The 14,816-nt window shown below is 37.6% G+C and overlaps 7 protein-coding genes across 7 annotated transcripts; 4 read left to right on the top strand and 3 right to left on the bottom strand.

Annotated features, from left to right (window-relative positions):
* Positions 1-143: 143 nt before the first annotated feature.
* DSL1 (Dsl1p) lies at positions 144-2,204 on the top strand (the record flags this gene model as incomplete). The annotated part of the gene is made up of 1 exon (XM_452317.1): positions 144-2,204. One exon carries the CDS (start codon positions 144-146, stop codon positions 2,202-2,204), a length of 2,061 nt encoding a protein of 686 aa, XP_452317.1.
* A 398-nt stretch (positions 2,205-2,602) lies between these two features.
* Positions 2,603-2,827, top strand: ATX1 (copper metallochaperone ATX1; the record flags this gene model as incomplete). Its single annotated transcript, XM_452316.1, has 1 exon — positions 2,603-2,827. The coding sequence occupies one exon, from the start codon at positions 2,603-2,605 to the stop codon at positions 2,825-2,827; it is 225 nt and encodes a 74-aa protein (XP_452316.1).
* Positions 2,828-3,226: 399 nt separating this feature from the next.
* LTO1 (ribosome biosynthesis protein LTO1) lies at positions 3,227-3,721 on the top strand (the record flags this gene model as incomplete). Its single annotated transcript, XM_452315.1, has 1 exon — positions 3,227-3,721. One exon carries the CDS (start codon positions 3,227-3,229, stop codon positions 3,719-3,721), a length of 495 nt encoding a protein of 164 aa, XP_452315.1.
* A 62-nt stretch (positions 3,722-3,783) lies between these two features.
* On the bottom strand, positions 3,784-4,761 carry LIN1 (U5 snRNP complex subunit LIN1; the record flags this gene model as incomplete). Its single annotated transcript, XM_452314.1, has 1 exon — positions 3,784-4,761. One exon carries the CDS (start codon positions 4,759-4,761, stop codon positions 3,784-3,786), a length of 978 nt encoding a protein of 325 aa, XP_452314.1.
* Positions 4,762-4,952: 191 nt separating this feature from the next.
* On the bottom strand, positions 4,953-6,374 carry ORC5 (origin recognition complex subunit 5; the record flags this gene model as incomplete). Its single annotated transcript, XM_452313.1, has 1 exon — positions 4,953-6,374. The coding sequence occupies one exon, from the start codon at positions 6,372-6,374 to the stop codon at positions 4,953-4,955; it is 1,422 nt and encodes a 473-aa protein (XP_452313.1).
* A 210-nt stretch (positions 6,375-6,584) lies between these two features.
* On the bottom strand, positions 6,585-13,142 carry POL2 (DNA polymerase epsilon catalytic subunit; the record flags this gene model as incomplete). The annotated part of the gene is made up of 1 exon (XM_452312.1): positions 6,585-13,142. The coding sequence occupies one exon, from the start codon at positions 13,140-13,142 to the stop codon at positions 6,585-6,587; it is 6,558 nt and encodes a 2,185-aa protein (XP_452312.1).
* Positions 13,143-13,684: 542 nt separating this feature from the next.
* On the top strand, positions 13,685-14,602 carry YIF1 (protein transporter YIF1; the record flags this gene model as incomplete). Its single annotated transcript, XM_452311.1, has 1 exon — positions 13,685-14,602. The coding sequence occupies one exon, from the start codon at positions 13,685-13,687 to the stop codon at positions 14,600-14,602; it is 918 nt and encodes a 305-aa protein (XP_452311.1).
* Positions 14,603-14,816: the final 214 nt, after the last annotated feature.

Here is a 14,816-nt window from a genome sequence, read left to right as displayed (position 1 = left end):
CCTGCGAATCAGTATAAACTTAAGTCTGGTATTTTTTCATAGGTAATAATTAATTCAAAGCAAGTAACAAATACGGCTTGAATGATCGAAAGAAACGGGACCCAAAGGACAAACAGTCAATCGTTTTCTCCATAACCTCGACAATGGCCACTCTGGAGAAGCTGTTGAATGATTTATTGAGTGACACGTCAGCTCTTTCTCAAGCAATTGAGGCGGATCCTCAATTCAAGAGTTCGGATTCAGTTCATCCCAAACCAAATTCAAAATTACTCGAAGAAGTACTGAGAGAGGATTCGGATCTTACCAAAGATTTAGCAAAATACAATCAGTATAAAATACTCTCTGATTTACTCAAAGAGTTTAACACAAACTACGAACTCAACGAACTAGAAAACTGCTATTATTCATTACAAAATATCCATAAGAAGTTTAAAGATGTCAACATTTCTGGTGAGAGTTTTAGGTTCCAGCAATCTGTTGCAACTTACATCGACTGCCTTCATTTGAACGTATTAGAGAGGTTCAAGGAAGTATCCAATATGTTTTACACCATATCTGGAAATGAAATGATGTTCAAAAAGACGATTGAATTAGATTCGGTTGAGTTTAACTTTGATGAGATGGTAGAGTTATTTGAAAACAATTTCTTTGATCACAATATGATTGATCAAACGCATTGGTTCATTGCAAGTACCAATTTAGAAACATACAAGGATAAAGAGATTGTCCTTCTTCAAGAGATTTTAGACGACACTGTTAAGTTGAACCCTCTTATAAAGTTCTTTAAGGAATTTGTCTTTGATGAGAAATGTATCATGGTAAGGGCAGAACCGGGGAAATTAACACTTGCTACCTCAGAATATAATTCGTTAGATCAAATTAAAAGCTACCAAACTTTGACAACTTTCATTGAAAACGATCTTAGTAAGCACGCAAAAGAAAGCGTTATGATTCACTTTGGGAACGTTCTGTTGACTGAGTTACTCAAAATCATTCGTGCAAACCCGGAATTACTATCAAACGATAAAGAGCAAACAACAGAGATTATATCCAGCATTCATGACTCGTTGACTAAGATTTCAGAAGAAACTGAATGGGCATACGATGGATTTGAGCTTAACAGAATTCTTAAGGACGAGAATATTTATACTACCCTTAAGTTCGAGTCCATGATGCAACAGAGAGTAATTCAAATTCGTTCTATCCCTGAAGAAGAGTATCATGAATTAGTTTCAGTGCAGTTCAAGACAGATGGTGGCAAATATGAGAAAGGTGAGAAACAGGATCTTGAGCTGTCCGAAAAGAAAACAGAAAACGGCAAAGACACCGAAAGCTGGGGATGGAATGAAAATCAAGATAGTGATGAGCATGATGGCTGGGATGAAGAGCTAGACATAGATGTAGACAATGTTCCTATACAGGTATCTGTATTCGTCCAATCTGCAGCGAAAGTATTTACTGAATTTGAACAAGGTTGCGATACCATAGGGCGTTCGAAAGTGGAATCAATATACCTTTATAAGTTCAACCTGCTACAAACGGCCTTTTTCGCTATGGTCTCGGAAAAAGTCAATGATTGGACCCAGTTATACAAGGATGTCAGATACCTATATACCGAGAATCCAAAGTTACTGCAATTGATGGAATTAAACTCCAGACGTTTGGACCTCAATCTCAATTTGATCAAGAAGACCATCTACAAATTGGTAAATGACCAATTACAGGAGCTTAAGGACAATGAGAGAACCCCAGACTGGGACATTACCATATCTTCATTACTTCCATACCTTAAAAAAACTGCATTACCCACGCTTTACAAGTTAGAAGACAATACAATACTTGTCGCTTTGATAAGATATATCGTACATGATTTGGTAATAGACAATATCTTGCATTGGAGAGTGATCTCAGAGAAGAGCTCCGAAAATTTATCAGAATTTATCATGCTCCTACTTTCTGGCCTAGAGATCCCAAGACTCAACCTCATCGAAACATACCGCCATTCTCGCGAAAAATTGGGAATACTAAGCAAGATCCTTACCGCGCACCTCAAGGATATATTAGAGATGTTCTACGAGGGAGAGTTCTTTTTATTCGAAACTGATGAGATCGTTCAATGGATCATCCTTCTCTTCGCTGACACTCCAACAAGAAGAGACTGCATCGATGAAATCAGAAGGGTAAGAGAAGAAGCTACCGATTGAGTCATATCTACCGGTTTACAATTACCTATATATCCTCTATATAAGATAATGACATAACTTAGCATTCATAAAGCCAAAGCCGCCAAAAACTGCATTATGATACCTTTCAACATCATTCTGACTAAGAAACATGCTTGCTTTCCCTCTCTGCACTTCCCATCCTTTCCAGTGCTTACCAGTGTGTTTTTTTTTTTTTCCAGTTCTAGTTTCGATTATATAAATATGCTCAACTCAAATAAAGGTACAATGTCAAAACAAGAGTCGTCCATCGGTTAATCCTCATCTGGGTCCAATTCAAGCTACATTTCCTTTTTTTTTCGGTTGACTACTGTCAAGCACACATTATACAAATTGAGTATAGTCTACGTGAGAGCTGACACAATCAATTCTAACATACAATGTCATCAACTAATCATTACCAATTCAACGTTCAAATGTCCTGCAGTGGTTGCTCAAGCGCTGTTGAAAGAGCTTTGAGCAAGCTAGAACCAGAAGTTTCCAAAACTGAAATCTCGTTGGAAAAACAAACCGTTGATGTTTACACTTCTTTGCCATATGATACTGTTCTTGAAAAGATCAAGAAAACTGGTAAGGAAGTCATCAGTGGCACTACGTTAAATTAATAGTTTAGCTTTTGGTATGCACATAACTGTTTATATAATTTTATCACTGAAGCCTTTTATTTGAAATAATATTTTTCACGTTGAGGATTGTTAGGAGTGCGGTGAACTTAGCTCACGTTACATTTACATTTACAGTTGTAATAGTAGTCGTGTGTTTATCCAATGTCCATTCTTATACATCACTTTGTGTACTGGTTTCAGGGTTTTTTGTTTCCCATATTAGTAAGAAAGACAGGTGAACAAAATGAAAACTTCGACAAGTTCATGACCCATTTTGAGGAAGCGTGCAAGTCAGGTCTTGGGTTGTCTGCCACAATTTTGAATGGTTCCAATAAAGTTCATATTCGAGACGGATATCGGAGCTCCATTGCAATTAGATAGACCTGACAAATTCAAGACATGGATTTTGATGAGTTGTTGAATTTGGAACAAGAGTTCTATCAAGAAGGGTACGAGGAAGGCAGGAATGAAAATCTTAAACATAATCTACTTGAAGGTAAACAGTATGGGTTGCAGGTGGGGTTTCAAAGGTTTCAACTTTTAGGAATCATATATGGGATAAGTGACGTGCTGATACAAAAATTCGACGACGCAGCTTTACAGAAGAATGCGAAGGTAATAAAAGACCTTATTGAAGAAATCCAGATGGATAATAATCAGGAAAATGTGGCCATATATGAGAAAAGTATATTCAAGATACGGAACAAATTTAGGTTGGTGCTAATGAGTTTACACAAAAACATTTCATCAATTGATTCTTCATCTGATAGATTAACGTTAGAAAAGATAGAAAGTTTGTCAAGAGAGATAGCTGGAAAACTTCATGGTTACACGGAAGACGATTCGGGGAGCAATAATGAAACTATGATGCAAGACCAAACCACGGATTGGTAACCTAGAGCGGTTGTACTCAGATCTGGCAATTTTTTTTGGCGTTAGTCATCTGGTACGCTTAATTACATAAAGTAAATACAATCAACATGATACCAATGGTCAGTTTCATCAGTGTCACATTTTCTCTTTACCACAACACTACTGTTGAAGTATTTTTCCTTCCAGGTTTGCATTTCGTAGTTTGAAAATGATTCATGAGCCGTTTCAAAGTCTGCAAACCATTTGAAGACCCAGTTTTTACTTTCAACGTCGTCAATTGTTGATCCCATGAGATTTTCTTCATCATATAACTCCCTTATTCCTTCTTTCTGCAATTGCATGGGATTGTCTATACCCTTCTGTTCCAGCACATTTACTAAAGTTAGAATGATCTGTATTGCGTTCGCAATGTATTTTGTACGTTCCTTATGTTCTTTTGGTAAACTTTTCCGTAGTTGTTGAAGCAAAATCAATGCTTCTTGAATTGTCTTCCCTCTCGGTACAAAATAGTACAATTGTTCGAGAACTTCTTCTAGTCTGTATAACATCCTAGCCCTCTTCTTCCGTTGTAGAGTTTGGCTATTTTCATGAGCTTCTCTTGCCCTTTTAATTGACTCCTTCGAAGAAAAGTCTTGGATCCATTGGTCCTCATTTTCAAAATCATCATTTATAGTTTTTCCCGTAGCATTCCCTACCTTGTCTACGGTCCCATTTTTCAGTTCTTCTTCCATGTTGAAGGCTTCTATTTGTACGTTACTACCATTTATTTCTTCTTCTGATACTGAATCATCAGCAACAGCGCTGTCAGATTCTGAAATCTCTGAGGAATTTCCATCAAAGATTTCATCGGTTTCGGTTTGACCTCTTCGTACGAAATCTTCTATTTCTTCTTCATTATCGCTACTGTCGTCGCTGCAAGAAATGTCCTGGTAGTCTGATTCCTCGAAGTGATCGTCATAGCTATCTGCGTTGAAGTCAGTCTTTTTGACCTGAAGCTTATCCTTAGATTTGGTAATTACAGATCTATCATTTTGATCAGATGATCCCTTATTTACATTCATACTCAATGAAAGCTGCTGCTTTCTGCTTGCTGGTATGTCAAATATCTGAATCTATGGTTGTTTCTCTCTACGTATCAATTTCAATGTCTATAAAAAATACCTAAATTTGAAGAAGCATTCCATAGAGTAAAATGAGATCGAAAAAAAAAGAACGGCATGCAACAATCATATAACTACTACAAATGCCGAGTTTATTCCACAACATCACTGAAATATTCTGAAATATCAAAATCAACACTGCCAGCCACTAGTAATATGTAATCCCAAGTGACGTTAACTTTAAACTTAAGTCTTTCGTGAAGATACCCCAATTTGTGCATGTTCAGACCGGTAAGAAGTTGAGAAGTAATCAATTCGGACACGTTTTCGTAGACTTCCACATTTGCTTTCATATGAACATCTCTTTGAAAGAAATCTGGAGACAATTCCTTCGAAACTCTGACTGGGTATATCGATTGGAAAATTGCCAGCATTCTCTCAAGAGAAAAGCCTGATGGTTGAAGGTATCTCGGGTTATTCGCTGGTTTGCTTCTTCTCCCATAAGATGATCTACCCCCCCTTAGATGACTCTTCTTGGAGAAGACTTTAGAGTCGTACCGATGATTCAAATATGATGCCAAATATGCGGCTATTAGAAGATATTTTGCCATGAAACAAAGAGAATGGCTTGAATAACCAACAGACCCGGTACCACTTAGTGAATTTTGATCCGAACGGCTGGTTTGTGGTATTAGTCTTTCGTTAGGTTTATTGAATAGCTCCAGGTTAGATTTGTATAACTGTACTGTATTTTTAATGTTCTCTTGATTTAAAGATCGTACAAAGCACCTCCATTTAATTCTCATTATGTCTATCAGTGCAGTGGGGTCATAACCTGTATATACAATTAATGATTCTATCAGGAAATGGATATATTTTTCGAAGATTTCACTCCTGAATTGTTCTGTATTTCCGCATCCTATCTCATCCATTTTTTCCAATAACAGCGGGTCATCCGAGAAACCTGGTGTTTGTGATACAATATATTCAATCTCCAGTGGTTTATATTTGGGGAAGAAGATCGTGGGAACCTTGAACGTTGAGTAATTGGACAAGAATGAGGATTTGGAGAACGAGATTATTAACCGAAGTTGAATCATCGCTTGTGGAAGAATAGATCCAGGTAATGCCATGAGTTGCGTAGGTGTTTCCAAGTTCACCTGTGAATTATCATCCAGCCCATCGAGTATAACATAAAGGTTAACGCGTTCTACCAAGTGATTAAATCGGATAAACAATTTATTGATAAATTTCTGCAAAAGATATACGTCCTCGGCTTCAAATGGATCAAGATCAGTGGTTTCCACACTAGGAAATTGTTTCAGTAGCAATTGACGCAGACATGTAGCCAACCGCTGACAGGTGGATTTGCTATATATCAGATCTTTCGCTGGTAGTAAAATGTTCATGATTTCTTCATTGCAAGCAAAAAACTTCTTGAGGGTATGTGTCTTACCACTTCCATGCGGCCCTTCTATGAACAAGATTGGCGGGCTCAGTTTTGGATCGGCATCGACAAACGCTTCCAAAAAATCTAGTTGTTCTTCTCTATATCTAACATCAGGTCGTACCATTCTGGGTCACTTGATTCGCAGTAAATAACACATAGTGCGTCTTCATTCAGGTGGGAAGAATTCAACCATGCTAAGTTCAGAACAATTTCCTTTATGTGTATATATATTTTTTATTTTCAGATCTATTTTAACACATAAACACTCATAAATGTTAAATGTAAACACATCAGCAGACTAAAAGATAATACAACAGATGCCAGGGACTTGAACCTATAAGAAATCATTCAAAGTTTCTTTCAATGTTCTAAAGTCAAAGCTTTCCGCCAAGTTCTTGAAAATTTGTAACTGTGCCATGAAAGATTCCTTAGATACGGCAAGTTCCCATTTTCCTGAACATGGACAATAAGGTGACATTGCATCCTCTTTGATCTTATGACATTTATTGCACTTAACATCTTGGGTAATAAACGATGCAACTTGGGCTTGAAGTCGTTCGATCACATGCTCTTCAATGAGATTTTTATTCAAGGATCTGTTGCAGCTCTGGCATATGAAGACTCGTTCCATACTTTCTCTGCAAATATCAATATCTGATATATAAGAACAATGCTCACATATGAAGCTAGGGATCACAAAAGATGTACTTGGATCCTTGAATTCAGCTAATCTGTCGAATTCGCGTATTTCAAATGTCTTTAGGAGTTCTTTCCTTAGCGCCCTTCCTTCTAATAAATGATTACTGGAAAGTGATAAAATATGTGATAAGTATTTGACCAACTCAAGAAGCGGATTTTTCACAACTAGATGCGACCCAGGAATTGTGGGAGATAGATAATCCTTGCCGAAGTTAGGATCAAGAATATATTCCTGTTGGTTCTTGTAAAGTTTCTCTGCTCTTTTGATGAGAGCTTTTGAAAAATTATGGGTAAAACCGCCTAGAGAGTCAGTTTGACTATCTACGTCACTATCAGCCAGTGTATTCTTTGGTAATTGGGTTAATCTTTGTGTGGATGCATTTCGCTCATGATAGGCTTCCTTTGTCTTAACCATACTATCCAGTATGACTACTAACCAATCATCAAACTCTTGCTGATAAATTGCAGGTAAGAAATCCTTTATATGCCAATGAGAATAAGCCTGGAAACTCTGAACTTCTTTATCTTCAATCTGTAGACATGCTCTACCACCATAATTATACTTATCCATCCAAATCAGGACATCCCAATATCTATCAATTTTCAAGTCTAGATAGGCAAACATTGGTTTAGATCTGATCGCTTTCATGAGATACTGCCCATAGGCGTAAGAATTCTCAACGGAACGCTTCTGAGTTTTGATTAACAGTTTGTTTCTGTCTGCGAAGATGAGAGATGATCCTGCCAGCTTAAATTCATTGATCAACTGTAACACGGCCTTTTGAGTGAGAGTATGGATGTGATATCTCAAAGCATAATCGAATAATTTCGCGTCAGGGTTATACACCCATCCTATAAATGCGTGTACTAATGAGTCAGCCGTGATATTATCACCTAAGGCATCATCCCAAAGCTCTTTCAACAGTGCGCGAAGCACTGACAAGGCCGAAGAAGAGAAAGAATCTTCAACAAAACCGAAGGATTCTTCCTTAGATGTCGAATTTTGGGCAAGGTCTGTACCTTCAGCCTCGTTCAACATGGTGCTGCTCAAAACAGTGTTCACAACAGAGTTATAGACACTAATTTCGAAGATAACGTCATCATAGATATCAGGGTTATTCATAATAGGGAACACCAAATCAGTCATGAGCTCCGCTTTCCGTGGGTCAAAATCTCTTTCAACGCCACCGTGGTCAGGCAACGGCGATTTATCATTCCACCATAGAACGATGTTGTTCTTTTTCAACTGGCGAGCGTACATCAAATCGATAATGTATCCGAGATTATCGACTTTGAGGTTACATATTGGAATGTTGCTGTATTTTGAGAGAGTAATCAAATTTGAGATCCAAGAACCAAGAGACAATATGTGATTGACCGCTTTCCTCATTAATTGTCCCTGCCAGTTCAAAGCTGGCAAATGTGTTTCAGCAGTAGCTATTTCAACAACAGGGAAGGCATTCAAAGGCTGCAACAATTTAGCAACTCTATGGGTATATGGAGATTGTAGAATCACCATTGTGTGAGATCCTTTTTCTTCCTTAATATTTTGCAGCATCTTTGAAAGGTCCTTCAGTAAACGCTTTAGTTCAGTATAATCATTCACGTTAAACGAAACGTTCTTGTTTATCTTGATTAAGTCATAGTATTTATCGAGCTTTTCGAACTTTTTCTCGTATATCTCGTTGTAAAGAGATTCTATAGCTTTATTAGAAACTTCTTGAGCATGAGTGCTTGGTTTCAGCACAAATATTTCTACCACATCTTCCCATGCTTTATACAAGAAATAGAATTCATAGCCGATATCTGTTACAAAATGTAGAAGGTAGGCAATATCAAGGTCAAACCTTTGGAGATATCTATCTGCTTCAACAGGATGTAAATTCTTCATATGAAAACCGTTCTGTAAACCTTTTCCTAGCGCACCCATTTTTTCAGAGCTGAATTGAATACACGTCCCTAGCCGCATTATGACTCTTTCATTCGAAGAAATTGAGCTCTCGTATATTCCCAAAACATTCTCGTTGTTCAATACGCTTGATGCTTTATTAACTTCGTTGAAATAGGTATCTTCTGACATTGTCAGTTTAAACAATTGACTACTGCTTTCATTGTTGATGCCTTTCACGTTAGGCAGTTCCGCGTTGGACTTTTCGACGATACAGTTTTCAATCCCTCCCGAGGGGAAATTCTCCGTCTTGAAGTTCATGAGTACAGTTTTGGGAATGTTTACTTTCAGCAATTGGATTTTCCTATCGATTAAAGCATAAATTTCTACGACACCTAAATCGATGGACGGTTTACATTGTAAAATTTCCCAGCTTTTATCTGCATATGATTCAACGTGCTTTCTTATCAAATTGCCCAAAGCAGACCGATCAGATGCTCGTGAAGTTTTACCAAATAGCTTTTCTCTTTTCTTTCGATCAATATGCTGGATCTTCCATTTGGTTTTTTGATATTGTAACCAGCCCACATAATCATCTAACATCGGAGGCATTTCAGAGGGTAGCAGCAAAGACTCTTCTTCTAGTGCTGTATCCCCATTACGTCTTTTGCTCTTTCTCTTGTACGTGACCTTAGCGATACGTGATTTATTCGCGGAATGTTCATCAAAAGAGTCTTCTATATCTTTGACTTCAGGTGGAGCTTTGGTAGATTTGAAGAAACGATTCAAGGAAGTCTGTTTGAATTTATCTTCACTAACAGCAATTTTCTTTCTTAACCAATCAGGATGTTCAACACGGGGTACAGGGTTTTTAATGTTTTGTAATGCTGCCGGTATTGTGATAATTTTTTGAACAACAGAAGCCAATCTTTCTCTATAATAGTCCCAATCGATAATAGCCCTTGGATCAAAGTCATTGAGACTTGAGTCCAATAACCATCTCCTTAAAAATGTGCGCTTAACATGAAGATCGGAAGAAAATATAGCAACAGGAATAGCCCTTTCTGTCACCGGTGCATTATGTGGTTTGGAACTGATAATAAACTTACACTGTAAGCCTGCGTCTTTAACCATTGCTTCCCCCAAAAATTCACCGAGCCTTCTTGCGGTGGTAATGGAAGTTGACTTTTGTCCCTGATACTCCTTTAATGTTTTTGACATACTTTTATTCTCACAAATCAGTTCAATAAGATCTTCAGTTTCGAGCATTGCACCCTTAGAATCTAATACATCAAGCCATCTATTAGCAACTGTTGCTACTGCAGCGTAACATGACTCTAAGGTTGTTCCTTCCAGGAATAACTTGAAAATATCACTCTGGAAATTTTTGATTAATTGTAGTTCACCTCTTCTTTTTAGTTCGAAACCTTTTAGTTCAGCCAATGAACCATCTTCGTTGAACACAGCATATCTCTTCTTGATACCTTTACCTTCTTCTTTGGAAGTTGGCAGTATCATTGCTTTATATGGTCCATCGACTTCAAAGAAAATGGAATTATCACTTTTTGTTTGGTATTTGAACTTCATAGGGTCGACGAGGTCTTGATATTGATGATTAGTGTATTTTTGATGAACTTTATAGTTAAGCATCGAACAAGGATACGAAAGAAATAGTTTCTTGCCGTTGCGCAGCTTGATTTCAAAATTTTCCGGAAAACTCTTAGGAAGGATACACCAAATACCATCGGTGTCTAATTCTAACGGTCTTCCAATTCTTTCAACCACGGATCTGGCCATTTGAATAATGTTTGCACCTGTCAAACATGTAATACCAGCCATTTCCATCGAGTACCATCGCGAACCCTTTCTCATCACATAGCCGTAAAATGAGTTAAGAATGACTTTGTGCGCTAATTGAAGAGAATCATACAGGACAATCATTTTTTTAGCCTCATCCTTCGAATGTACGTCATCTGGTTTGATTTTAGATAGTTTTCCTTTCCATAACTTAGCTAGCCCTTTGAACTCATATCTTCTATCTCTGAAGGATCTCACGGTGTTGACATAGAAAGGATTTTCCCTTTGACATACGATTGCCTCTCTTTCAACGGTTTCAGTAACTTTTACTCTGTGATACACTTTCCTAGAGTAATCAGTCAATCTCTTTTTAATGTGACTGACTTGATCAGAGTAACTAAGCTCCTCAAAAGTTAAGAACTGTTTCTTAGATTTAGGATTTTTATTGGGAAATAATTCATTCTGTAATGCACGTTTTACCATGCCGTATTCATCCATTTTAGCAGGGAAAAATTCACCTCTCCAAGCCCATTTAAGTCTTCGATCACATGATTTACCTGGTCTATTGAAATCACAACTAGCACAGTCCTTTTCATCTTTCATACTATCTGGTTGTAACCTATTGGTGGTCATAATATTTGGGTACATTGATGCCACATCAACATGATAAATAAGAGGAAGCTCATTTCTTTTGTTGTTTATTTTTAAGTCTGTTAACTGTGCTGTAATTTGTTGCTTGATTTCTTCGAAGTTTGTGACATCTTCCATGTTCCCATTGTTTTCAACTTCAATACAGAACTTTAGCGCATATGGTAGATCCTCAAGAAGGATGTCAATTACCGTAGGATCTATCTTAAAATCGTTCTTCAAATCGCTGCGAAATACACCTGCTTCTAACGATTCAACATGCCCACCAACGTAAGTTTCCGACTCAAGTAAGTGTCCATCATAAAATCTTTCTATAGGATCGGTGTGCTTGTTCGGTAGCAAAACACTATTTTGATATGCTTGAACCATTAAAAGCATTTCACACAATGTACCAGTACCTTTTCTTAGCACCTCATCTGGATTTAGTGGAATAATGGTACATAGCGAAAAAATGAATGGGTGAACATATTTCATATAAAGGTAGTACGTTGCAACAGCATCTGAAACTGAATATTCGGAGAGAATCTGCGGTTTTTCATAAGCATAAGGTGTCATTAATTCTGGATCTAATTCTAGTGGGTTGTAGCCAAGTTTAGCTTGGGTGACTGCCTTTAGACCCTGGGAACCCTGTGGTAGATAGGAATCACGCTTAACCCACCTAAAGCAGTCCATATGAGTACAGTAACTGGATTTGTATTCTCCTTCCGAATCTGGAGCGAAACCAATTTCATCAAACATGTTCAAACCATGAAACTTAGCTCTATTTTCTACAAAAGGCCAATCAAAGAAGTCACCGTTAAAAGTAGAAATGACAGTGGGTCGTACGTCCCTGATATGCTCAAAAAATCTTTGCAGTAGGGCCATTTCATCAGGCTCATTAAATATGGCAAATTGTCCTTTGTACTCATCTTTTGGAGTATATTCAAAATCTTCTATATCTTCTGAAATAATCTCTCTGTTCGTAATGAGGAAACCTTCTCCATCAATCATGTAAGAGATCATCATGATTTGATCAATAGCAGAGTCGGGAAACTTCAAAGGTGCTTTAGTAGTTTCGATATCAAATGCTAGGACGACTGGATCGGCGAATGTCACTTTTTCTTCCAATTCGACCAGCCCTTGGGCGGACACAGCATACCACTTACCGACACGAATATTTTTATCAATGGATACGCGTACATGGTATGGGACATCATACTCTCTAATATCCTCGATTAAAGTTTTCACATCTCGCGTCGAGTAGTCTGATCCTGTGTTATAAATATCTTTTTTCCCATTTTCATCCTCGTTTATCTTAAGAATTGGTCTTAATATTCTCCTGGCTTCAAACAGTTGGTTACTGTTACTAAATGACAATTTTATAAGATGTTTTTTCAAACCTACAAGATGATTATTCATAGCCAAATCATCCTTGAGAACTAATTCAACTTTCTTGATACACTGCTCTAAAGTTTTCTTCAAGTACTCCTCAATATCATGAATCCTGGTCTCGTCAGTGCAGGATACGAAGAAGTATGGATCGTATGTCACTGTAGTTTTAAAAGAACCACCTTCTTCATCTATGAAATAAAAATCAACACCAGAGATACCAGATACTGTAGCAGAGTGTAAGTTTCCTTCCTCTTCTAGCATTTCTTGCGATATTATCGTTGGATGCATGTTACTTAACCAACCAACTTTCGAATCGGAGAGAGCAGGGGACGGTATAAACCTTGGAAACCCCATCATCTCGTCAATTTCATCCACTTTTTTTGAGTTCAACAGCTGTTGAGCTACTTGAGCAAACGAGTTCGCTTGTGTGGGGTATTCATTACCTCTTCCAACAAACTTGGCTGTCGTCGAACCTTTGAAAGCAGACATTCTCGATCCCTTTGTCTGCAGCTATAAAGTTATTCGCTTCACTCCTGATCTTCTAGCTCCACAAATTGAAGTTAAGATAACAGAGTTGCAGAGATTGGAACCCTTTAGTACAGTTGAAGAAAGGGTATTCACCTATTGTTGTGATCTTCTTGGGCTAGCCGTATGTTACATCTTATATCTCATCTCACATGAGTATAAGACGCGTTAAGTTTTTTTTTCCATACTGCCTGGATTTAACGTGTTTCTTTCACAAAACCCTGATCCCTACAAGCATTTCTTCGAAAAGTGAGATTCCAAAATACGGGTAACATAGTTTTTGGTCATGTGACGTAAAATAATCCGTACTCTTCTTGGAAAAGACAAAACATCTTTCAATTAAAGGAATATGTTTTTTGGATAAGATCCATAGATGTTCTTTATGAATATGGCCATGGATATTTCACTAGCGGATTTTTTATGATTTAGCAGCCTAATTTGTTTGTTAGGAGTGTTAGCGACAATTTCATTCCTTAAAAATATCTGTTGAAGCGGTGCCTTGGGAGATGTCGTATAATCCTTATTACAGTGAAATCGGAAGTGACAGCAATGTTGGTATGGCTGCCGCTGGTAAAGGCAAAAATATTTCGGCAACAGGTAAGCAGTATGGGATGCAACAGCCAAGTTTAGGTCCACAAACACCACAGCAGCAGCAGCAGCAGAACGGCTCTTACTTGCCTTCAGCCAGTACGAATATGGCATTCCAATTTGGTCAAACTGCATTCAACCAGTTTGTGGGCCAAGAGAATATCAGTCAATTCCAAGAAACGATGTCTAAGGCAACCGGTGCTACGAACTCAAGTGTTGCACATTACTTCCAGGTGTCTAACTCGTATGTTTTTCACAAGTTTAAATTAATCACTGTCCCGTTTCTACAGAAAAATTGGCAACGTATACCGGACTCGTCGAATTCTTTCCAACCTCCTAGGATTGATGTGAACTCACCTGATTTATACATTCCTGTAATGGGGCTAGTGACCTATATCTTGGCATGGAATGTCACACAAGGATTAAACGGATCCTTTGATCCTGAAAACCTTTACTTCAAACTCTCATCGACATTAGCTTTTTTCTTATTGGATTTAATAATACTAAGGCTGGGATTATATCTTTTAGTCAGTAACACCACATCACCTGTTACTTCTTTGGTAGAATTAACATGCTACGTGGGGTATAAGTTTGTTCCATTGATCTTTTCCATGTTTTTTCCAGCTTCTTTCATATGGTTAAATCGTCTTGCAAAACTATATCTGTTCGTTGCGTTTGGTGTATTCTTACTAAGATCTATTAAGTTTAACTTATTTGCGGATATGGGAAACAGCGCAGACTTTTCATTCAAGAAGGGAACAGTAAAGAAGGTCAATTATTTTCTATTTGTTTATGGGTTCTTTTGGCAAAGCGTGTTAATGTGGTTGATGGGTTGAAATATGAGAAAATGTACTTAAGATCAATCCATAAATAGTTACAAGAATCTTTACAGCAATATATGCTTCTCTACATGCCAATAAAAACTTAACAGTGATTGTACCCTCTTGGACCATGCGTTGGACTTAGGGAGCCTTGTTTTATCGTTAGGTACATAAAATCATCTATGTAAGATAAAAAAAAGTGAAACAGAAGTATCTAGGAAAGGTGTTA

The sequence above is a fragment of the Kluyveromyces lactis genome (assembly GCF_000002515.2).
Source record: "Kluyveromyces lactis strain NRRL Y-1140 chromosome C complete sequence".
Taxonomy (NCBI): Eukaryota; Fungi; Ascomycota; class Saccharomycetes; order Saccharomycetales; family Saccharomycetaceae; genus Kluyveromyces; species Kluyveromyces lactis.
Note: the sequence above shows the minus strand (reverse complement) of the source record. Positions and strands in the feature narration are given on the sequence as shown.